Source organism: Fundulus heteroclitus, unplaced genomic scaffold (genome assembly GCF_011125445.2).
Source record: "Fundulus heteroclitus isolate FHET01 unplaced genomic scaffold, MU-UCD_Fhet_4.1 scaffold_157, whole genome shotgun sequence".
Taxonomy (NCBI): Eukaryota; Metazoa; Chordata; class Actinopteri; order Cyprinodontiformes; family Fundulidae; genus Fundulus; species Fundulus heteroclitus.
Genome location: NW_023396569.1, coordinates 176,649 through 201,427, shown reverse-complemented (window position 1 = coordinate 201,427; position 24,779 = coordinate 176,649). Strand labels below are relative to the sequence as shown.

At 41.4% G+C, this 24,779-nt stretch overlaps 1 protein-coding gene across 6 annotated transcripts in view; it reads right to left on the bottom strand.

The window, feature by feature from the left end:
* Positions 1–3,592: 3,592 nt before the first annotated feature.
* LOC105928135 (galactosylgalactosylxylosylprotein 3-beta-glucuronosyltransferase 1) overlaps positions 3,593–24,779 on the bottom strand; it is a 69,522-nt gene continuing 48,335 nt past the window's right edge. For 4 of the 6 annotated variants that reach the window (XR_004928465.1, XR_004928468.1, XR_004928466.1 and 1 more), the window contains 6 exons: positions 17,232–17,373; positions 10,690–11,192; positions 10,282–10,578; positions 5,777–5,882; positions 4,899–4,936; positions 3,593–4,684 (listed from right to left, as the gene is read on the bottom strand). Coding sequence is in view for 1 of the 6 variants with exons in the window: in XM_036129330.1 (XP_035985223.1) it covers positions 4,931–4,936; positions 10,282–10,578; positions 10,690–11,192; positions 17,232–17,343 (918 nt within the window). In the remaining 5 variants the exon portion in view is untranslated. The remainder of the gene's footprint in view (positions 4,685–4,898; positions 4,937–5,776; positions 5,883–10,281; positions 10,579–10,689; positions 11,193–17,231; positions 17,374–24,779) is intronic. The other 2 variants (XR_004928469.1, XM_036129330.1) reach the window with 2 other exon arrangements.

Here is a 24,779-nt window from a genome sequence, read left to right as displayed (position 1 = left end):
GTCTCCAGCGTTCACCGGGCGAGGGGCGGGGTACACCCTGGACAGGTCGCCAGTCTGTCGCAGGGCAACACAGAGACAAACAGGACAAACAACCATTCACACACACACTCACACCTAAGGACAATTTGGAGAAGCCAATTAACCTAACAGTCATGTTTTTAGTCTGTGGGAGAAAGCCGGAGTACCCGGAGAGAACCCACGCATGCACAGGGAGAACATATAATTGTGGCCAATAATCGGGGCCAAGGACATCACAAGACAGTGAGGCCAGGAATTCCTCTGCACTTCCCAGTGACGGCGCCACTCCTCAAGGTTCTACATGTGTGGCATCATGACAGAGCAGGGAGAGAGTCGTCAATGGATGGGGACGAAAGGACTGGGGGGCAATATACCCTCCAAGGAAGCCAGCTCCCCCCCACCCACAAACCCCCAGTAATTTTTATGTATGTGTAACATCCATGATACAAGAGCAACTCCATTGAAAAGATATGAGAAAGGGACTGCTGTTTGTCCTGAATTTATAAACTTTCAAGAAATGTTACACTCAAGAGGACAGAAGAAGCTCAGTGCAGCTCTTCCAGTGAACTATTGCTCCCAGCTAAACCGATGGGGAGGTGAATGAGATTAGCAAAGCTGCCAATCACGTTATCACGTCTCAGTGCAGGAAGACCAAAAATGGTAGTGTAGTAAAATCTGACCAATCACAGATATTACGGCAGAAAATAAACTGATCAGTAAACACAAATGGACAGTAGGATGGACAAAAGGCCTATCCCAGCCGCTGAAAAAGGGTATAAAAAGGGCAGTTTCACAAAGGATCAGGTTGTTTCCTTAGAACGATCACCGGATCAGCATCGGAGCACGAGAAGGAGCCAGGAGAGGTCTAGGAGCTAAGGATGAAGATGTCCCTCAAAGCTGTGGTTTCAGATTTTGGTTCCTTTCCTCAACATTTCTGGAAAAAATAACCCCAGCAACTCAAGACAAAGACCTAGTTAGCAGAAAAAGCCTGACTGTTCCAGAGATTGCTGTTCCACCTGCTTTTGACTGCCTGAGAGCTTAGAGATTGCTACAAGCTCAGGGTGACCTGACTTGTGAGCTTCAGACATTATACTTGGGTAGCTGATGATCTTGGGTAGCTGATGATCTATAACTATTTAAAAAAGCACATAAAATTCTAATCAGTGAATATCCACTCATTCTTTAGTCATTTTCATTCAGTTCTTGTTTTGGTGTTTGGTTGTGAATTATTAGGTTTTCAAGGGTTTCTTTGGTCCAAATAAAAAAAAACCCTCGGGACTTAATTTTACTAGTCATTAAAATCTTTCTAGCTTAGAAGCAGTGTTGGGTAAGTTACTTTAAAAATATAATCAGTTACAGTTACAAGTTACTTTGTTTAAAATGTAATTGTAGTGTAACTTTTTTGATTACTTTTAAAAAGTAATGTAACTAATTACTTTTGATTACTTTTTGATTACTTTAAGGTTTTAATGAGTATTGACCCATGTTCAACAATTAAAGTTTTGAGAACTGAATGTGAACCTTAAAAAAGTGGAATTGGGAATTGACACTTGTATGACTCTATTCCTGTATATCCATCAGTAGTTAATGGACAAGAGTCAGCGAATGCAAATTCTGCCCTATAAAACAATGACAGCACAATTGTTGCTGTATGATCTGAAGCCCCATTTGGAGCTTTTAAACAGGCTTTGAAAAACTTTGATAATTTGCTGCTGTAATATTATAGATTTTTTAGAATAAAAAGCTAGCAGATGTGCATAATCAAAAATAACAGAAATACAATTATAGAGCATTCAGTATTGTAAGAAAGCCCACACTGTTTCTGGATAAATACATTATTGTATGAGTTAAGTTCTGTTCCGTTTTCTGCCTTTTTCGTTGTAAAACTGAAATGTCCCATGCTCCTGAATGCACCATAGCTTTCCGACGCTCACGAACGCAACACTATGAACGCTGAGCTGTGTAGACGCGCGTTTGATTTTCTGCTTAAGACAAAGTTTTGCAGTTTCACAACACACGTCGGCTCTCACGGTTTATTGCTGTGTGTGAATAACAGGGACACCGCCATAGGAATTGCCTTTACTGAAGGCTGGGCCTTATCAAAACTCCTTGCATATGATTGGATAAGCCACTTGTCTGTCATCTTTATCAACGTGCTATTTCAACCACTCACACTGAAGCTAACCCGTGACGCTGATGAGAGCGACACAGGAAAAAAAACTTTTTTTTTTATGTGTTTGCGGCTCTAGTGGCACGCATTTTATTGACAGTGAGCTGACAGGAAGAGGAGGGAAGACAGGCGGCAAAGTGCCGCGGGTCGGAGTCGATCCCGGGCCGACCGCGTTGAGGACTAAAGGCCTCCTAATATGGTTTGCGCTAACCGCTTCCGCGGACGCGCCCCGGAAAACAAAACTTGCCAAATCCGGTCGGGAGAAGGGCGAAAACATGGTTTCCACCAACAAAAGCCTTCAGAGCCGTTCTCTGATGTTCTTTTAATTAAACAATTTCAGATAGATTGGACAACACAGAAGAAATAGCAGCATCAATGCTAACGCTTGCTTCCTCGATGCGAGCCACCATTGTTGTTGGAATCTCACGGTCGCTTCTCCACTACGTCACATCCAGGAAACACCCGCCCTGCGTTCTGATTGGCCAGACCATAAATTTGATTGGGGAAATCACTTTCAATGAGCGATGTCCCAGATGTATGTGAGAGAAACTAGGCGGAGCGAGACATGCATCTGGCTGTTGTCAGGTTACCCCCAGCACAGGATGGATCATCAGAGTGATAGAGACAAGGAGCCGTAGCGGGAAACGGCGATACAGGGCGCGAAGCAATAAAAATATCATTACATATTTCACAAAGGTTTTTCTTTATATTATTAAAAAAATGTAACTAAATTTGTAATTTTTAATATTTTCGGAAGTAACTGTAACTGAATTACATATTTTCTCATTGTAACTGTAACGAATTACAGTTACTCTTTTTTTGTAATTAAATTACGTAACGTCGTTACATGTAATCCGTTACTCCCCAACACTGCTTAGAAGTCACTTTGTGAAATAGAGGAATAGCAGCTGTTAACGAGTTGTAGGTTGTGAAGAATAATCGCTACTTAGGTCAGTCAGTAGCTTTTTTGCAATCAGAAGAAGGGTGGGACACTAGTAAGGTGTGTTTGTGAACAGCTGAATATTTAGCAGACTAAGGAATCTTGGACCCGTAGGATGGAGAGCCAGTTTGAGTTAACCTCTGAGTTAGGACTTGAGAGGAGAGGGGCTGACAACTTTACTATTTATCATTTTCCTGTCACTTTTACTCCTTGAATTAAGCGCTGTTTTGTGTTGGTCTATCACATAAAAGCTCAATAAAACACACTAAAATGTTTGGTTTTAATGGAAAAGGTTAAAGGGATATGAATCTTTGCAAAGCACTCCAAACTATATGAAAGGACCTAGTTTTGTCTCTTCCCGTATCTTTGGCTGCAATGAATCTCCACACAGAGTTAATTTAACTATTAGATTTGTGTTGTATGTGTGAATGAGCTGAAGAATTAAAGGAATCCAAACACATTTGTGAAACAAAAATATTTTTATGTTACATAAGTCAATGGCTTCTTGTGACACCCAGACAGCACTGAAACATCGTACAGATATGTTTCTGTGAAATGCAATGGTACCAACTACAGGATACTGACCAAAAACAGAACCTGTCAGGAGACATGATGTGTTCAAGACGTGCTTCTGCAGCTCTGCGTTGTATGACATCACCCCATCTAAGCCATGTTGGAAATAGTCAGAATGAGTACCAAGAGTATTCACTTCCACTGTTTGGAATCATGGCTTAATATTCCACATCTTTCCAAATGTGAATCATAAATAATCAACAAACAGAAAAAATTTGTCAATCCAGTTTCCTAATACTACACATGTGGAGTCCAAAGATCATTAACAAAGCTGAATCCTCTCTTTAATAGAACAGCTCAGCAGCCATCGCAGCATATCAGAAAGTGCTGATCATACATTAATGTGAAAGGTTGTTTGTGTCTAACGATAAGTCACTGCAGATGTTTATGTGTGTGTGTGTGTGTCAGTTGATCAAGATAATGTGTGCTGAGCAGAAATACAATACCTAATTAATATTTAGTGATATCTAAATAGGCTAGTGTTGTACAGTACTAATAAAAGGGAGGCTCCTATCCCGTTAGTGCTATCTGCCAGTCAATGCTGCCTCATTTCAAACAAGGAATTCTTTTATTTCTGTGTGCAGCCCTGTGCCTGACAGCCCGCTGGCCTCAGAACAAAGAAGCCCTATTAAGTGCTGATTGGATGCTTGGCTGGTGGCGTCTGTGCTGAGAGGGTTTTTTATTGGACACTGCTCCATCTCTTTCTGAAGTTAATGCTCGCTAACATCTTTTGTCTCAGCTCTCTGTGCAGATCTTACTGGGCAGTTTCCATTTGGTTGCTCCTTCCATTGTCAATCCAGTGTTCCTCAGCAGAACAGACCACAAAGTTCCTGTGCGGTTGTGCTTTGATTTGTTGAGTTCAACTCATGCACATGGCTCAGTGCCTCCATCTTTGCAGTGCTGTTATTGTGCCATTATAATTTTGGCCACAGGAGCTCTAAGCTTGGTTTAAGGCCAGGCAGATCCCAGTGATGTTTCCTTTCCTGAAACAGAAGGCATATACTCAATGAAAGCTGAAAATAATAATAATAATAATAATAATAATAATAATAATAATAATAATAATAATAATAATAATAAAGGTACAAGATAAAAATACCAAGTACAAAATATAGTGGGAGAATGTTGGCATGTTACTTGTAACTTAAATCTTTAAGTTGGTTCCTTTGCCAACTTATACCCTTCCTTCTTACTTACACATTGACTTTTCCCCTCCTCCACCTTCAGGTTCATACCTGTAAAAACAAACAGAATATACCAAAAGCAGGTCAAAACTATCAAACTGGTCAGAGTTGTCCCCGAAGCAGGTACAAACTGTTTCCAACACTCCCAAAATGTGACATGATTGGTATTCTGTGAAAAACAGGTTGTTTTGTAATTTAAAGAATTGGGGTATGAACCAAAAAACATGAACCTTGTTATGGAACAGAATGGAATGAAAGTGAAATCACAAGTACCCCTGTAAAAAAACAATAACAACATCTACTGTTATTACTTCGGAGATGGAGGAGGGCAGTTGCCCTGAAATGCATTAAGGTTAGTTGAACAAGGTAAACCCACTGATACATGGATCCCTGATTTTGTGTGATATAACAGCTGAGAGGAAATGCTTGATTTTTAAGAAAAATGTCCCTGAGTATAATTGGGTGTAATATAATCACATGGAGTACAGCCATTGCTCTTTTGCATTAAAAGGAGTCCTTTGCAGATGTTTATTCATCAGATAAGGTTGCCTGTTGTGTGCACAACCTCCACCCCTGTCTTTTGGTCCCAGGTTATTCAGACTTTTACCCTCAGGTCAGCGCTACAGAGCACTGATGGCTAAAACGAGCCAACACAGAGCCAGTTTCTAACACCAGACTGTCTCTCTGATGAACAACTTACAGCCCAGGGTAGGTACCTGCTGAGGACAAAAAAAACCAAAAAAACAAAAATGCCAAAATCCATATGAACTCTGTTGGCCGTATGATCTGTATGAGTGGGTATGAACTCCACTCTTCCACCTCGGGCTGTTCCCCCAAAATAATTACTGTGTAGAATTGCATTAATTTGCACTTCTAAAACTCTGCTATTACCTGTGAAAGATCAAGTATGTCATATCTCCACGTTAGAGTCTGTAAATCCTTTCTTGCCCTCATTTACCAGCACAGGCTTCTCAGTCCGTGTGTGCCATACTAATACCTGGGGGTAAGAAGACAGGCATGGAAGCAGAAATCCAGTCAAAATGATGAAATACCAATGCAGAACATTCAGCACGGAATAAAAGTGCTGTGGCAATATGCTAAATCACATCCTCCACCGAGTGCTTAGAGTGAGTACGTAAAATATTCAGAAGTTGCATCAGCTTAATAGTTAAAGTGAATCTTAGTTTTCTGAAACTGTTTTTTATTTTTTTTGGAGGGTGGTAGAGGGGTGGTGGGGTGGACAAGGGGGAGGGACCTGGAAGCTGTGCTTGTTCATATGTTCAGGCTAAGTCCACGGTTTTCTAAAAACTGCCCACTGAAAGTTTTAGAACATTTACAATGTGCAAAACTGAAGAGTTTCATTGCAACGCTACAAATAAAAACAGAATGCAGAATAAAAAACAAAAAATCTAAGAACATGCTATATAAAAATTATTAAAAGTACAAAATATAAATATAAAAGGAACAGAAACCAAATAAAAACTTTGACATTTGTCATAAAATTATTTTGTTTGCTGCTACTTTCCTATGTACAGAACAAATATTTGTGAGACGATATGAATAGCGCTAGTAATTTGTAGCAGCAGGATGTACTGCAACAATAGGGCCGTTTACACTACACCTAAAAACCGAACCATGCCGAGACCAGTCCGAGCTTGGATCAGTTAACCGAGATAAGACGGCCGTTTACACACAAGAGTTAAGCTAGTGTTTTTATGACTGTCTGAAATTTGTCTGAATGGAGTGTGAATCGGGACGTGCAGCCAGACACGCCGGAAAACCCGCGGACAGTCAGCTGACTGTAAGGGCATGACGCGGTCTGCTCATGCGCTCTTTATCAGAAAACCGGGCCAGAAAAAAAAAACAGGCCGAGACCTACTGAGGAACTGGTCTGCAGTTAACGCGGTCTGGTTATGTTTAGCGCAGTCCGGTTCAGTCAGCTGACCGTTTACACACAAGAGTTATCTCGGTTACCGAGCTCGGACTGATCTCGGCTCGGTTAAAAGTGTAGTGTAAACTGTACTATCTGTACTATAATATGGTCCGTTCATTAGGCCCGTTTACACTACACTTTTTTCCCTTGTAGGTCTCGGACTGTTTTTTTTTATCCCGGTTACCTGATAACGAAGAGCGCATGAGCAGACCACGTCATCCCCTTACAGTCAGCTGACTGTCCGCGGGTTTTCCGGCGTGTCTTGCTGCACGTCCCGATTCACACTCCATTCAGACAAATTTCAGACAGTCAGAAAAATACTAGCTTCCTTACCATGCCACACGGTTTCCAGAGATGATTCTGCTTAGCAGTGTGATGAACCTCAGTGTCTGTCGTTGTTTCATGCGTCTGTAAATCCTTATTAGACGTTTGTTTGTCTTATTCACGTCCCAAAAGCCGACTCTATGTCTAACCATAACATCCTGAATGTTACGGGCGCCGCATTTTGATTTGCTCGATCCCGTCTTCAATTCCAGAGAGCGGTAGTACCGCGGATCGCCACTAGGAGGCGAGGAGCAACCAAGGAACCGAGATAACAGAGATAACTCTTGTGTGTAAACGGCCGTCTTATCTCGGTTAACTGATTCAAGCTCGGACTGGTCTCGGCATGGCTCGGTTTTTAGGTGTAGTGTAAACGGGCCTTTAGTGTAATAGAGTTCACTGTGATCATGTAATGGGACTAGTTTTGTATGTATGGGGGTGGAGGTATTAGGAGTTCAGCAATCCTATGACATGTGGAATGAAACTGTTGTGTTATCTGGTTGTTCTGCATTTGAAGCTTGCTGAACTTCTTGCCAGAGGGCAGCACGGACAACAATCCATGGGGGTTGTGGGAGAGGCCTTTTATGGTTGTCTGAGCCCTGTTCAGGCAGCGTCTGTGAGCAGTGTCATGGATGGAGGGAAGTGCTGACGCAATAATTCTCTGCTATCCTTGCCACTCTCTCTACACATTTCCAATCTGAGGCATTGCAGGCCCCAAACCAGATAGAGATGCAGATGGTCATGCTCTCTATGGGGCTTCAAAGGTTTCTGTTTGTTTGGCCCGCCATCATCCACAACACTGTCTTTGTTTTCTGTTCATTTGTTTCTAATAAGTTAGAAACATGCTGCAAACGTGCTGTGTCATTAACTGTTACACTCATTCATGCAATCTCTTCGGGAAAGAGAATGATGGGTTTTTCAATTTTCCATTGTGGAATCAAAGCCAAGGAGCTCGGATCTCTGAACAGACAAAGAGATGCTGAATGGACTCTGGATAGCAGCAGTAAGATGACCCAACCCCTCTTTCAATGCCATATCCTGATACATGTGGGTGTTCAGGAACTTTTCAGACTGGTAAGTTTGAACCAAAGCTTGTTATGCTGTTTTACACAGGCTGCCAGCACTAGCATAGCCAGTTAAGGCTAGAAAATGAAGTAGAAGGAGGCCCTATTTTTCCTCCATGCATAGATTAATTTAGACATTACTTCATAAATTGTACTCACTCCTTAGAGGTCATCTATGACATTCCATTATAGCTGAAGTAATTTAAAAGTAATAATGGGCATGTGTGTTTCTCAAAGCTTGTTATGCTGTTTTACACTGAGCTTTTAGTAGACTGCTAGAGCTAGCTAAGTCAGCTAAGAGTTGTAAACAGAGTGAAAGTAAAGGAGATTCTTAGTAAAAATTCCCTGCTTCATAAATAAACTGATGAGCCCCTAAATATTTCCAACATAAATGCGGAGTGGCTTAAAATTATTTTAAGAAAATATGTGCAACAGACACCGGAAAAGAGGAGGAGCATTGTGAGGTGAAGGTGTGTCATTTACTCATTCTGAAACATCAGTTTTCTCTTTAAGACAAGAAATTCTGAGATCCTGGACCCACCCAAAGTTGCTTTGTCCATGAACCTTTAAAGACATAATTTCTGACTTCATCACCAGTATAAAATTTAACTGAGATAGAATGCAAGGTCTGCTTCTGAGAATGGTGGTGGGCGGTGACAGGTCATGTAAATCCTTTGTCCAGTGACCATTCTCATATGGATCAATTCCACCAACCCTAGATATGTTTTCAAGATGGTGAACCTTCGGAACAGAGTCAAACTTGTCACAGTATAGTCCCTTGCCTCTCCGTTTAGTACGGTCCCTTTTTTAAGCACTTTTTGTCTCCATCTTTCACAGCATGGCATCTGATTCAGCAGTGTAAACAAAAGCCTTTGCCCCAGACAATCATGACCGCATCCCACAATTCATTGCAAAACCACGTGCCATTTCGAGCTCCATTGTCCCACTGTAGAAAATAGTGAGAATGGGAGGGAGGAGGTTTGCTCTTCTCATCCAAAGCAGAAAGTGTAGATGCTGCTGTGCTCTCTTCATAGAAGCAGAGGTGTGGAGGGACTAGGTCAAAGTGTCTGATCTGTACCCCAGGAATTTGATGCTCCTAACTCGCTCCACTGCGGCATTGTTGAGAAACTCCCCAATATTTTGTTAGGAATTTGCGAAAAGGTAAACACAAAACTGTGCAACATGCTGATGTCGAAGAAAAATGATATATGGTTCTCAATGTTTGTTTTAGATGTAAATATAAATGTGCAAAGCGTGGGAGCATTTGTATTCTGCCTTCTGAGTCAATACTTTGCAGAACCAAGTATGCTGTTTTTTGTCTCTACCAGCTTTGCACATTGTAACACCAATCTATTTGTAAAAGAAAAATGAGGAATATTTTCAAACTAATTCTGATAAGATAAAGAGTACATGTCAAGAGATATTTTCAAGTCTTGCCACAGTCTCTTAAACTGGACTTTGACTGGACCCTTCTAACACATGAACATGCTTTGATCTAAATTATGTAGCTCCATTGTAGCTCTGACTGTGCGGTCAGGGTCATTGCCCTAGTGGATGGTGAACCTCCACTTCAGTCTCAAGTCTTCTGCAGCCTCTAACAGATTTCCGTCCAGGATCACCCTATAATTAGCTCCTTCCATTTTCTCCTCAACTTTGACAACCTTCCCTGTTCTGCTAAAGAAATGCCTACCAACAGCATTGTGCTACAACCCCCCGTTTTACTAAGGCTTCAGGGTGAAGAGCAACTAGCTAGTTAGGTTACTGCCACATGTTTTGCATATTGGCCAGAGCAGTTTTCTGACCAGACCAGCTTCACTCACATGTTTGTTAAGAACACAGGGTATCATTGAGATCCACAGGATAAACAACCATGCACTCACACATTCACACCTAAGGGCAATTTGGAGAGACCAACAGTCATGTTTTTGGACACATACATGCGGTGGACATACGTGCATATTTGAAATTCCATTAAAATACTCTGTAGTTAATAATTGCAATATTACAAAGTGTGAAAAGGTTCAAGTTTCAGAAATATGTTTTCCAGGAACTGGAAGCATTCAGAGAACTTATCGTACCTTAGTGCAGTTTGAAGCTTTAGGCTCCAACTCATTCAGAGTTACCAGTTCCTTCAGTAAGCTACTCTCCTGATATCCTCCCTTCACGCCTCGCAGCTTGAAATAAGCGTGAGGTTTGGATAGAATGAGGCCCAGGTTCACTGCAAACCCAGCCATGTCTATAGCGAAGGGCCGCTGTGGGTCAAATACGGTTTTCCAGCCAAACACCTTGCCATGGGCATTTATTTTGGGTGACTCATATCGTAGGCCACCCACAAATGCCACGGGCCATACAGACACCTTTTTAGTGGACCTCATCTGTTAGACGAAAGCACAAAGATGCAAATTACTCCATTTAGCCATGAGTTATAATATGATGTCAAGAGATCAAAAGGAGATGAGTTTTACTTTCAAAATGTATTGACTCACCTCTTCAAACAGTTGCAGACTGTATGTGTTGTCATCATCTGCGAAGTAAACAACTCCAGGTTGGCTGTAGTTTACAAGAAAGGTTTCTCGCAGCCACCGCAGGGCTAGGTTCCTCTGCAAAGTGCCACGCGGTACTCTGGGGCTTCTACCATCTCCTCTGGCTTTATAGTTTAAAGGTGTCTCCACATTGAGATGGGTGTAGTTAAGTCCCGTTTCCTGTAAAAGGTGGCTAACCAGTGCAGTCTTCATCTTTGAGTCCTCCACCACAATCCAGTGCAGGTTGGATACGTGGAGCAGAGTATTAGCCAGGCGGGTCAGCTCAGCTTTCTGAACTGGACGGCTGTAAGTAGGAGTAATGATGTGGAGTGTAGAAAGGAGTTCAGACCAGGGTGGCGGCCGTTTGTAAACATACTTAGTGCGGACCACGTGCACAATGTCATGGCTGTGAAGTGCGAGGGATTCCTTTAAGGCTCGGGCGTCCAAGTGACCACCAATTGTGTCAGCTAGTGAGAAGCATAAAGAGTAAATTGTAGCTTTTGTATTCACTCATATGGGTATAATCACAATGAGCCATTGGATAATATATTCATTCTATGTTTAGCTGCAAACCATGCATATGAGAAATAGGGATGCACCAAGAAATCAACTGATAACTTAAATAAGATGTTGTTCAGCTTTACTGACCCTGCCAAATAACAAGCTGATCAGATAAACATGGTGGCTGATTTAATGACAAATCACTCAATTTACTTAGTTTGTTTTTGATGCTGCAGTGTGATGATTTCAGAACAAGGTACAAATATCGGGCACTGGTAAATCTAGGTGAATCTGGCAGTTTGGGAGTCACAAAGGTGACCACTCTTGACCACCATTCTACGTGGCCTCAGAATGCTAACCTCCTTTCAGAGGAGTCCAACAGTAGAGGAGAAGGGGGGTGCAACAGAAAGCAAAAGATGTCGAGCTGGGTTAACAACAAAGCTAAAAGATAACTTGTGCTGGACACGTTCTTCCATCCTGCAGCTGGAAGAAAGCTACTATAGAGAATCATCGCACACAAGTGAAGGAGTTTACTTAATCTGTGGCATACATACATTCAGAAGTACTTTGAGGATGTTACTGTGACCAAAACCATCACCACACGATTAAAACAAAAATCCCTGAATGAGAAATGAAGTACAGAAAATTTCAAAAGTATGTGAGCATGCTTTTAAATCTGCCGATGTAGCACTACTTAGACAGCCAGAACTAACCTGAACTGCGGCACAAGAATTACTAGGCGTACTCATAGTCAGAAGGTGTTTCTGGGTTCTTCCAAGACCCAAAAAAATAACAGGTAAAAATATCAACTGCACAATCCATATCTCTTTTTTGATACAACCGTAAAAAATTTTTTTTTAGCAACTCTTCTCTCTCTCACATAAACACAGTGAGACATCGCCTCTGCTCCTAATATAAATTGTTTAAAAAACAATTATGGTGGGAAGGTTGGAATAACATTCTAATTACTAAAGATAACTTAAAATCTGCAAAAACTGGTGTCAGCAAGTCAGAGCTATACAAAGCCAGAGTTTGGAAATTGGCATCAAAGCTGTAATGGGTGCATCTCTAGGCAAGGCAAGGCAAGGCAAGGCAAATTTATTTATATAGCACAATTCAGTACAGAGACAATGCAAAGTGCTTTACATGATTAAAATATTGGAAAATAAAACAGAATAAAAGCAAGTAGGGATAGTGTAGAAACAAAAAAGAACATTTGAAAACAGTAAAACATTTTAACTTGAACATTCAAAGGCAATCCTAAACAAATGTGTTTTTAATCTCGATTTAAAGGAACTCAGGCTTTCCGCACTTTTACAGTTTTCTGGAAGTTTGTTCCAGATAAGTGGAGCATAGGAACTAAATGCTGCTTCTCCTTGTTTAGTTCTGGTTCTAGGTATGCAGAGTAGGCTGGAGCCAGAAGACCTGAGTGGTCTGGAGGGTTTATACGCTGATAACAAGTCTGTGATGTATTTAGGTGCTAAGCCATTTAGAGATTTATAGACTAACAGAAGTATTTTAAAGTCTATTCTCTGAGATACAGGGAGCCAGTGTAAGGACTTTAGAACTGGGGTTATGTGCTCTACTTTCTTAGTCTTAGTGAGGACGCGGGCAGCAGCGTTCTGGATCAGCTGCAGCTGTCTGATCCACTTTTTAGGCAGACCTGTAAAAACACCGTTGCAGTAATCAATTCTACTAAAAATAAACGCATGGATTAGTTTTTCCAGATCCTGCTGAGACATCAGTCCTTTAATCCTAGAAATGTTCTTCAGGTGGTAGAAAGCTGACCTTGTAACTGTCTTTAGATGCTTTTGGAGGTTCAGGTCTGAGTCCATCACTACTCCCAGATTTCGGGCCTGATCAGTGGTTTTTAGCTGAAGCGACTGAAGCTGTGACCTAACTTTTGATCTCTCCTCTATTGGTCCAAATATTATTACTTCTGTTTTGTTTTTGTTCAACTGAAGAAAATTTTGACACATCCATGCATTGATTTCTTCTAGGCATTTACTCAGGGCTTGAATTGGTTCATAGTCACCTGGTGACATGGTGATGTAGAGCTGTGTGTCGTCTGCATAGTTATGGTAGCTGATGTTGTTATTTTTTATTATCTGGGCTAAAGGGAGCATGTAGATATTGAAGAGGAGGGGACCCAGGATGGACCCTTGGGGAACCCCACATGTGATTTTTGTAATCTTCGATGTAAAGTTACCTACTGATACAAAAAAGTCCCTGTCCTTTAAGTAGGATTTAAACCAGTGGAGAGCTGTAGCAGAGAGGCCGACCCAGTTCTCCAGGCGCTCTAACAGAATGGAGTGATCAACAGTATCGAATGCTGCACTGAGGTCCAATAGTACCAGCACGGTGGTTCTTCCACAGTCTGTATTTATATGGATGTCATTAAAAACCTTGATAAGGGCGGTCTCTGTACTGTGGTGAGCACGGAAACCTGACTGGAAACCATCAAAGCGGCTGGTCGTTGTTAAGAAGGTGTTTAATTGTTGAAATACAACTTTTTCAATAATCTTACTGATAAAGGGGAGGTTTGAGATGGGCCTGTAGTTCTGGAGTAGAAGTTTGTCTAAATTGTTCTTTTTCAGCAGTGGTTTGATAATTGCTGTTTTTAGGGACTGGGGGAAAACACCTGACAGAAGGGACGCGTTTATTATCTGAGTCAAATCAGACGCTATGACAGGTAAAACTTTTTTAAAGAAAGCTGTGGGTAGAACATCAAGGCAGCTGGAGGAGGAACTTAGCTGCTGAATGATCTGCTCTAAGCTTTTGTGGTTTATTTCGCTGAAATGGGACATTTTGTCAGAAATAGTTCCAGCTGAATAAAGCATTGGTTCTGGTGTTGATATGGTAGTACAAAGTGATCCTCTAATTTTTAGGATTTTTTCAGTAAAGAAGTTAGCAAATTCGTTGCAGGCCCTGGTGGAGTGGAGTTCGGAAGTCACTGACACAGGAGGATTTGTTAGCCTGTCAACTGTGGAAAATAAGACACGAGCATTATTAATGTTTTTCTTGATGATCTCAGAGAAGAAAGATTCTCTTGCATTTTTCAGTTGTAAGTTATATCTGTAAAGTCTCTCTTTATAGATGTCGTAGTGAACTAGGAGTCTATTCTTTCTCCACCTGCGTTCAGCTTTTCGACATTCCCTTTTTTCACTTCTAACTGATGGAGCATTTCTCCAAGGAGATTTTTTCTTCCCGGAAAAAAACTTCACTTTGACTGGAGCAATGCAGTTAATGATGTCTGAGACTTTAGACTGAAAGTTATCTACTAGCTCATCTACTGAGTTGCAGCCCAAGGTTGAAGTATCAGAGTAAGCTTGAATAAAAGTTTCCGCGGCATTGTCCTTAAAGGTGCGTTTTCTTACGATGTCCCTTTGGCTAAATGAGTCGCTGGTAATTATGCTTTCAAAGGTAACAGAAAAGTGATCGGATAAGGCAACATCAGTTACATTGACCTGTGAAATCTTTAGACCTTTAGTGATGATCAAGTCTAAAATATGTCCCTGTTTGTGTGTTGGCTGTTTAACGTGTTGACTTAAACCAAAGTTTCTAAGTGTGTCACACAGTTCTTTTGCACTTCTGTCTTCAGGGTTGTCAACGTGAAAGTTGAAGTCTCCAACAATAATTAAACAGTCATAATCAACACATATCACAGACAGCAGGTCACTAAAATCATTAAAAAAGTTTGATGTGGACTTAGGAGGCCTGTACACATTCAGAAACATAGTTCGTACCGGGCCCTTTACCTGGAGAGCCAAATGTTCAAAAGAGTCAAATTTTCCTAAAAACACCTTTTTACACTTTAGTGAATCATTAAACAATGTTGCTACTCCTCCACCTTTCCTTTGCTGTCTGCTCTCACAAAGAAAATTGTAGTTTGGAGGAGTCGACTCCATCAGTATAGCTGCTTCACTAAATTCATGCAGCCATGTTTCTGTTAAAAACATTACATCAAGATTATTGTCAATAATGAAGTCATTAATTAAAAGGGATTTTCCTGACAGAGATCTAATATTTAATAAACCCAGTTTATATGACTTAGTGGTTGATGATGTCTCTGTGACAGGTTGCATCTGACAGTTTATGATTTTTAAGTATTTGTTCCTGTTTATCCTTTTGTTTTTCTTATTTCTGCCACGTATTATCACAGATATTCCATAATCTCCGGCGAAAGGCCCCGGCTGATGCTGGGAACTCTCATGTCTGATAAACGTGTGGCCAGGGCCCAATCTGTATCACAGCGAAGTAATTTGGAGTTCCTCAGTACCAGAGTGTTCTGTGATACGTGGAGGAGGAGGATCTGAGGCTCTGAGGCCTTTGGAGAATCCTGGTTTATTCACAGCAGAATGGCTATGTGGAGAGGATGTCATCTGTAGGCCAATCTTAAATACTTTGTTCATGTTATGAGAAAATTCCAGAAAAGGAACTTCTGGGCTTTGTGGAGAAGAAGGGGAGGCGGGTCCAGTCTGGACCGGTGTTTGTGAAGATGGCGGTTCTTGGTCCTCTCGTTGTCCTGCTGAGATCTGGGATGAATCGTCCTGTAACTCTGACAACGCCTCATTCTGTGTCATCTTTCTGGCCATCTTTATCTTGGCTTGTTCGGGCTGCACTGGGCTTATCATTTGTTTTGGCACTGGATGTTCCTTGTTTTGGGACAAAGCTGATGACGCATGGTTCACAGAATAGAAGATGTTTGAAATCAGCCGTTTTGCACCTGACCTATTTAGAGAGAAACGATCTCTGTTGAACAGATGTCTTCTTTCCCAAAATATGTTAAAGTTGTCTATGAAGGTTACAGTTGTTTCTTTGCATGTTTTTTCCAGCCATTTGTTTAGCATCAGAATTCTGGAAAAAATCTCGTCTCCGCAGTTAGCGGGTGGGTGAGGCCCGCTAAGAAGAACCTTGACATTCAGGCCATCAACAAGTTTCAACAAACGAATGTAATCCTCTTTTAATACTTCTGATTTTCTTATATGGTTGACGTCCTTCAGGGCTTCAGCTTGTATTATGAGGTTTTCCAAGGTCGGACGTTTTCTCAAGATCCTTGGAAGGTCTGTCTGAAGGATGTCTGTTAAATCAGACACCAGGCCACAGTTCATATCGTTATAAATCAACACCTCTGTGTTTTTCTTGTTACAGAAGTGTTTAATCCCCCTTACAGAACCATTGCATAATATCAGGGTCCTTGGCCCTGTGGCATGTCTTTTCTCTGATGTCTTAGAACGAAAATCGTTGACATACCTCTGGTTTTTGTCCTCCTGGGTCACATTTTGGAGCGGAGCGAATCTGTTTCGTAAAGGAATTCCAGCATTTCCAGCAGGTTTACTCCTATCATTTGTTGTGGGAACAGCCCGCTGTTGTTTTACTTGTCCTGGGACATCTCTCTGTAGTCTCGGCCAGTTTTCTTTGTCTAGGCGTGGGGTTCGTTGGTCCTTTGGTCTTGCACCCAGAGTGGTCCAGGGATTCTCATTTTCCTCAGGGAACTGTTTGTTCGCTGAGTCGCTGGGCTGGTGGTCACCGCTCGGAATCACGGGCAGGGTCGTATCATTTCCATTCGCGGCGTTTACATCATAATTCACTTCAAGTCGACAGATTTTCAGTTCCATAACAGCTATCTTCTGTAAAAGCTTGTCAAAGTCCATTGTGTTGAAGGAGGGCATATTTTCAAAATCCAAATCAAAAAATAAGTAAAAGAAAATAAAAAGAAAATAAATAAATAAAAACTAAATCCAACTTTCTGTGGTTTAGGTTAGGAGATAAAAAGGAGATAAAAAGTAAAAGGCAGGAAAATGCAAGCAAGCAGAGAGCAGAGAAAAAAGCGTCCGAACAGGCTGAGAGGCAGATAGCACCTAGTAAAACTATATTTTCCACAATACTCAACATGTCTGACTTTACATTAGATGTTGCTGCACAGACATACCAGCGCCCTGTAACATAAGACAAAAAAAGTTAAATAAATCTCAAACTAATATTTTGATACTTCAACATCTTACCTTTTTGAGCAGCTGGGACAGAGGAGACATTGCTTTGGTGCCAAACACTGATGAGCAGCGTCCAAGGCAACACAATCAGTACAATGGCAATAATGTCTCTTCTCTTCGGCATCTCCAGAGTCGCCCCGAGTCATCTCACTTTCTGCAAGGGATACAAAGCGCAGTGGAACGTTGTACAATTAGATACTTCTGACGGCGGTATGAAGGTCTGTTGTAACAACAGGATTTCCTATTCTTTACCCAAATAAATTTTTTTATTGGGGGCCAGAACACACTCAGTCACTTCAATTTAGACCTTTGCAAGTTTTTGTATTTCATTGGAATTAAGAAGTGGGGTAAAAATGCTCTACAGCTTCCCTTAAACTCTCGGACTAACTGGTCAACGCTCCTAAACCCTCCAAAACCAGAAAATCTTGACCTGATTCACAAGAATTTATGTCAAAACTAAACACATTAACATGGTGATTTTCTGACATCACTTTAGCTCCACCCACTTAGAACATGAAGAGACTTGTTTCGCTGATGGATGTCCTCCTTTTACACTCATAAGTTTCAAGCTGATGACACAGAACAAGGTGATTTGATCCTATTTTGAACAGTGACTGTTGGCTGGACGGTGCTGGCATTAGGGAGCAAAGCAAATTTTGAAGTTTACTTAAAGTTGGCTCTATGTCACACATGCATGATCCACTTTGCTTCAAACCAGATATAAATGAGGTTTGCCAACTCACAGGTCAAAGGTATTATATTGGAATATGGTGCTGATCACTGTTCAATTGACTGGTATGGTAACTCGATGACATTCCTTTAGCCCCAGCCACTGAATACAAAGTCACAGGTTTCTGGGGTGAATGACACACCGTCTGTAGAATTTTCAAATGTTGCCGTATAATAGATACGCCATCAAGAATTTTGCAATTTGGCCAAATTTTGGATCCTGACTAAACATAATATCGAGGCTTGGGTATGGAAACAACCAACCCTAGTGACATGCCGAATTGATTGGCAGTCTCACTGGAGAGGTTGATGTGGTGGAGAGGATGGCCAACCGCAGTAGCTACAACAGCAACACCGCACCCAACGCTGCTTTAATTTACCTTTACACACTTTTCTTTCACAATTTATTTACAAAGCCAAAAAAACAAATATTTTCCTCCTGAAAAGACACTGTTCCTTTAAAGTTCAACACACATCAGAAACATTTCTTTCTCAGGATTTCAGTTTTATGGCGTTTTAGTCCATAACATTATTTTAAATGAAATAATCTTAAGCTTTAGATCTTAAAACGTTTTAAATACACCTAGATGTTCCATATTAGCTGAATTTAATTTCATTTAGCTGTGCTGCCCAGGTGGATCTGGGGCTCAGGATTCCTTGGGTGTGCTGCCCTTGGGTGGGTGTCCTTGCAGGGGCTTGGGTCCTGTGGAGTATGTTGCTGGGGGTTTGAGCTGGTGTATGCCTGGGTGTCTGGACCTACCCGGGGCCTCTAGTGGGCTTCTCAAGCTGGTGGGGAATATGGACATCTCATGGCAGATGCTGTCCCCTTCAGGGAGTGCATTCTGCCAGTGGGGTGATGTGGGATGGGGATTGAACCCAGCCTGGGTGTCTATTGTCTTGTGCAGTCTGGGAGTTGTTTGAAGTACTGATTTCCTCTTGGGTGGCTCCATGTCCTGATCCTGGTTCTATCTGGGAAACAAGGGTCTGCATAGCTTGGGCGTGCTGGCTGTCTAGAGTGGGTTATTTTCTCCTTGGGGTGGGGGTGGGGGGGTCAAAAGAGATAAATGACAGCCTTCCAAGGGAGTGAGGGAAAATGCAAATTGCTGATCCAGAAACAGGTCAGCAGTAGATAAATAAGTTTTATTGCCCCACCCCCCGTTCTTTATCATTGTCAACTACTCTGAATTCTTATCTTTCATTGTTCACATTGTGCGCATTTGTGCCTCAGTGAATGGCACTCTTGTCCTGCTATGGCGGGTCTACCAGAGCGATTCTTATTGCAGTTGAGCATGCGCAGCTCAGACTAAACAAGCTCCGACCTTGGCAACACGCTAAAGCTAGTCTCCTCTCTATGATCCACAGGTACAATAAAAGCCCTTATGTATATAAGGTTTGTAAACAGCTGATGTGTTTTACAAACTGTAAAACACATCAGCATAGCATTGTTTCGAAGGTAGCTTAGCCTGTGAGCTCCAGGTCTTAACCTCAGTCAAACCTCAAAACACATTAAAAATAAACCATTTTAACTTTCTCATCTCATTTCTCTGCCAAAACTCTGCCTCTGTCTTCCATTCTGTTGACTTTAGGGCACCTGGTTGCGATCAATCACTCCAGGGTGAAGCATGTTCTCTGGTTGAAAGAAGTTCAAGCCAGCTGCGAGGAAGCTTGGCGCTGCGGGAAACTCTGCTGGGCTTTCCTAGCGTAGCTGTGTTCATTGCTGGTGAGGCTGCAGCATACTTCCCTCCTGCTTCAAATGTTCTGCAATCATCCTGGTCTGCAAAAAAACCCTCCATTTCTGGATTAAATGACTACAGGCCCGTCCGACATCTGTAGTCATGAAGTCATTTGAAACACTGGTGTTGGCCCACCTGAAGGGCATCAATGGCCCCCTGTTGGACCTCCTGCAGTTGATGCTGAAGGCATCTTTGGACTGCATTACATCCTCCAACAGTCTGACACTCTGGCGACATATGCAAGAATCCCGTTTTGTGGACTTCAGCTCAGTGTTTAACACAATCATCCCGGACATTCTCAGCACCAAATGCACGTAGCTCACTGTGCAAACTTCTGCCTGCCTCCACTTGTCCGTGGATCACAAACTTCAGTTCAATTCAATTGTGGATATTTCTAAGAAAAAAATGTCTAAATTCAGAGCAAAGTGGGACTGATGATGTTTCAGTAAAACAGTTTAGCTAAAACAATCAAAGGCGATTCTAAACAAATGTGTTTTTAATCAGCCCCTTTACAGTTTTCTGGCAGTTTGTTCCAGATAAGAGGGGCATAGAAACTGAATGCTGCTTCTCTGTGTTTGGTTCTGGTTCTGGGTAAACAGAGTAGATTTGAGCCAGAAGACTTGAGTGGTTTGGAGCGTTGATACACTGATAACAAGTCTGTGATGTATTTTGGTGCTAAGCCATTCAGTGATCTATAGACTAACAGAAGGATTCTCTGAGATACAGGGAGCCAGTGTAAGGACTTTAGAACTGGGGTGCTACTTTCTTTGTCTTTGTGAGGACTCGGGCTGCAGCGTTCTTGATCAGCTGCAGTTGTCTCATCGACTTTTTAGGCAGACCTGTCAAAACACCATTGCAGTAATCAATTCGACTTGAGATAAACGCATGGATTAGTTTTCCCAGATCCTGCTGAGACACCAGTCCCTTAAATTTGATCTCTCCTCTATTGGTCCAAAAAATATTACTTCTGTTTTGTTTTTATTCAACTAAAGAAAATGTTGGCACATCCATGCATTGATTTCTTCTAAGCATTTACACAATGCTTGAACTGGTTCATAGTCACCTGGTGACATGGTGATGTAGAGCTGTGCGTCGTCTGCATAGTTATGGTAGCTGATGTTTAAAAAAGCTCCATCTAATAAAAAAGACTTGAGTGCTGCTTTATGGATCTAATAAAACATTGACATATTTGTAAGGCAGTGTAAAAAAAAACATTAAAATAAAATACAGTTCACTCAAACGGCTACAATATTTTTTACTTTTTACCTTTATATTAGTCTCTCTGACCCGAAACACTGTTCATCCCGGTCTACATATCCCACAGGAAGATGTTTTTAGGTGCGCTACCCCTTGCCTTGATCTCCTGGCTAAATGATCCTTGGAGTCAGTGTAACCATCCAATGCAATTGGGATATTTTTGAGACTGGGGAAGGTAGAAGTCCACTTTTGTGTTTTATTCTCTCAGGCAAGCCGTTGGCTTCATACTCTAGGACCCTGCTTACCTGGATTTATAATAAACAATACATAAAACAGAACACAGAGTTTTCCACTTCAGGTATTATAAAAAATACTTTGTTTGAAACTACTTTTCAACAAAACCTAATTTCCAGAATCTTGATTTATCAGTTATTTGGGACAGTTTCTGGACTTTCATAAGGATGACAGAGACCAGACCTGGGATGAGTTTAACACCTGTTACCGCATGGACCTTTCACAAAACACATGCAGATGACAATATGGCCAGAAGAAACTGTCACACTAAATCTATTCCACAGGATAAGAAGGAATACTATTTACTAAACATTCTTTATGTATCACCCATGTTAATACTGAACTGTACCGCCTTCACAGCACTGCATGGGTGAGCTGGAGTCTCTCTAAAGGCCCGTCCTTGTGTATCAAATTCTGAGCACCATCAACATCCTGTAGCTGCAAGGAATAAACTACAAGGAAGGAGGCATTTTGCTGAGAAGCACAGCAGAAATCTAGGTCAGACAGTGCTCTAAGCTTTCTATTTAATCTCAAGTGGAAGCAGGCTGGTTGTAACAGACAAAAGGAAAAAAAAAAAAAAAAAAAAAAACTTTTTGTTGTGTTTACCAGTAGACATTGATATCAGTCAGATACATTTAAAAAAAAGAAGCATTTTTTTAAATGCATGGTTGAACAAAACTCCTGAGAATAACCTAGAGGTAGTTTATGTTAAACATACAGTCAGGTTTATTTCAGCCTAATAGTGCAACAACTATAAGTTCCTCTTTAGTCGGTAAGCAGCAGCCAGTTAGTTGCACGAAGAAGCATGGTAGAGAATTTTAAATACTTTGTCCCCTACCTCCTGAATTCTAGATGATGCGTTCAGATCTCTCATTAGCATAATCCTCCACTTTGGCCGACGACAGAATTTAGAGCTCAGCTTTGATCTGTGTTTTTAGACATGAAGTTCACTTCAGTGCTGGAAGATTTTGAGTGCATATACCATCAAGACTTTATTAAAAACAGCAAATTTTATAATACTAGTTTTTTTTTTATTGTGTAAATAAATCCTTAACTTTGATCAAAACAAGTTCACCATACACATTTGTACTGGAAGTAGGTACCACAGTGTTCACTAACCTCGAGTATTCAAACATTTCTCTCACACCTAGCTGTGCGTTTTGGCTCTTTTTTGTGCTTTTACTGTCAATAACAATTTTAACTACATAACAGGTAATTAAGGCAGGATGGAATTACAGACAAGGCAGGTCTATCAATAGCCTTTGTTTTTGTAGCCCCCAAGCTTAATAAAAAAAAATCTGAAATTGTTATATCCGGAAACAGACAGAAAACCCGAAATTATAGCCAGACATGCTGTTTCGTATTAAAGGCATACTATGCAACTTTTTTCAGTTAATGTGTTGCATACCGTTTTGGATGATTAAATGAGTCATTTCAGGTCGAACAAAGGTTTTCTCGGCCGCCCTGGTGGTCTGTGGGGGAAATACCACACTTGCAATTGCAAGAGCCCTCAACCCGCACCAACAGGCTCAGAACTGTCGTGCAAGACCGCGAAAGTCGGTCTTGCTTTACGGCGAGAACTCCATGTGTTTTTGCCCTGCCATTCACTATATGCACGTGCGAAAGCAACAACAAAGAACCGCGTGTTAACGTCAAATAAACATGCAAGCATATCAAGTTTTTTTATTATTATTATTTATTTATGAATGCGCGGCCGCCGCGGCCTGCCTCGCCAAGATACCGCTGCAGGAAACCCTGATGTTCATACTTTCACTGTGTTAGTCATTGTTTGTACTGCTGTTTTTTCCACTTTTCGTTGCGTTCGCCTGTCTGCTAAGCTCAAAACAACCGCACCTGGCTTGAAAGAGAAACCAGAACAGCTGAGCATCTTTATGACAGTGCACTTTTACTTTCGCCCTCTGGGGGGAGCCTCGCTGGAAAATCAACCCCGGTTGCATAGTATACCTTTAAAAGATTTATTAATGGAAACCTTGATACAGAACTCCTCTACAGGAGCACGCTGGAACCTGGCAGTAAAGAGAGCTCAGTTTGGATCCAAAGGTTGACAGTCGGGGGAAGGATGACGCTACTGCAAGTAAGATCCAGAGTGAAGCAGGCTGCTTTAAGTTCAGCACTTGTGATGGAAGCTAACACTTGAGGACAATCATGTGATCGAGACGTAGTTCATACACTATGGAGCAGATGCTGACTTGCAAATCCAGGGGTTAGACTTGAGACGAAATCCAAGAGTCAGGCACTTAGTCAAGATCTAGATATCAGAAGGCAACAAGAAGTCTGACAGGGGCAAGACAAGACAGCAGATTTCAGAGATGAGAAATTGGTCAGGAAAAAAGGTAGGTAAGGAAGAATGCTGGACATTTACTCATACAAGGCTATCAATAATCTCAAGCTTGCTGGAAGGAGAAGCCATGTATATAAAAGGCAGAGGAAAAGGTGAACTGAATTAAGCTGATTGCACTGCAGGGAGAGGTCACAGCTGCATGAGGTGACCTCAATTACCAGATGCATTGCAAACAACCAGACTGTCAGGCCAGATTCATAACAATTTTGCTCAAAGTATTGGGGATCATCAAGTTGTTTCATGACAAAAGAGAAACAGGCCATTTTGGTTCTATAAGTTAATGGTTTTGGCTCATGGGACCATCTACCAACATTATAATGGTAGATAGGGTAAAATGTCCCTTAACCATTTGCTCCTTCACCATTTTGGCTTAGCACCTACAAAATAATAATACATTTTAAAAATTACCTTTCAGAACACTCAAGGAGAGTGTACAGAACAAGCAGAACATTAAAAGATAAAAGTTACAGTGAACCGGCAATCTGTCATGATCTCGGCACTGATGCCTGGTCTGATTACTCATGTCACACACCTGCTTAGCTCTGCCCATTCCTCATCACCTCAGCCTAAATGGTCATCTAGACCTTTGCTTGTGTTATGCCATCTCCTCTCTTTTCATTGCTGTATGCAACACTTCCAGGCTGGAGCGTAAAAGCACCAAGATGTAGAAAAAGGAGCAAAAAATCTGCGGCAATATGATTCAAAGTCCACCTATTTGCACCGTGATCCCGGGACCAATTCAACTTTCAACACTCCTTCTCCTCCCAGAGATGACAGGACAGATGCGCTGCTGTTCGTTTTTTCTCCAAAATATTCGCAAGAAGACAGGTGGATTGAAAGGGGCATGAAGAAAGTAATTTACATTAAGAGAGAAAAAACAACCTTAAACAGAGGAGGAGGACTTGGTTTCAACTTTCAAAAACTTACAACACAGCTATAGGGTTGATTCCTTCCAATTATCACCTTAATCCTCACCTCCATTCGGGTGATCAAAACATCGCTCCTGTAAGCCAGGCCAATAACGACTGTAACGACTCCCCATTACTAATGGATGGACCTGTTTCGGTTCAATTTGCATGTTATCTAAGCCATAACAATGCCTTTGTTGGGCAATACTATAAAGCTTGGAACTTCACACTACTCCAGACATTTGAATTGAGAAAGCTTTCTTGATGGGAAGCAAAACGTCTTCAAACTTCGGAAAAAAAGTCCAGATGTTTTGTTTTTTTAACTTTTTTGAAATAT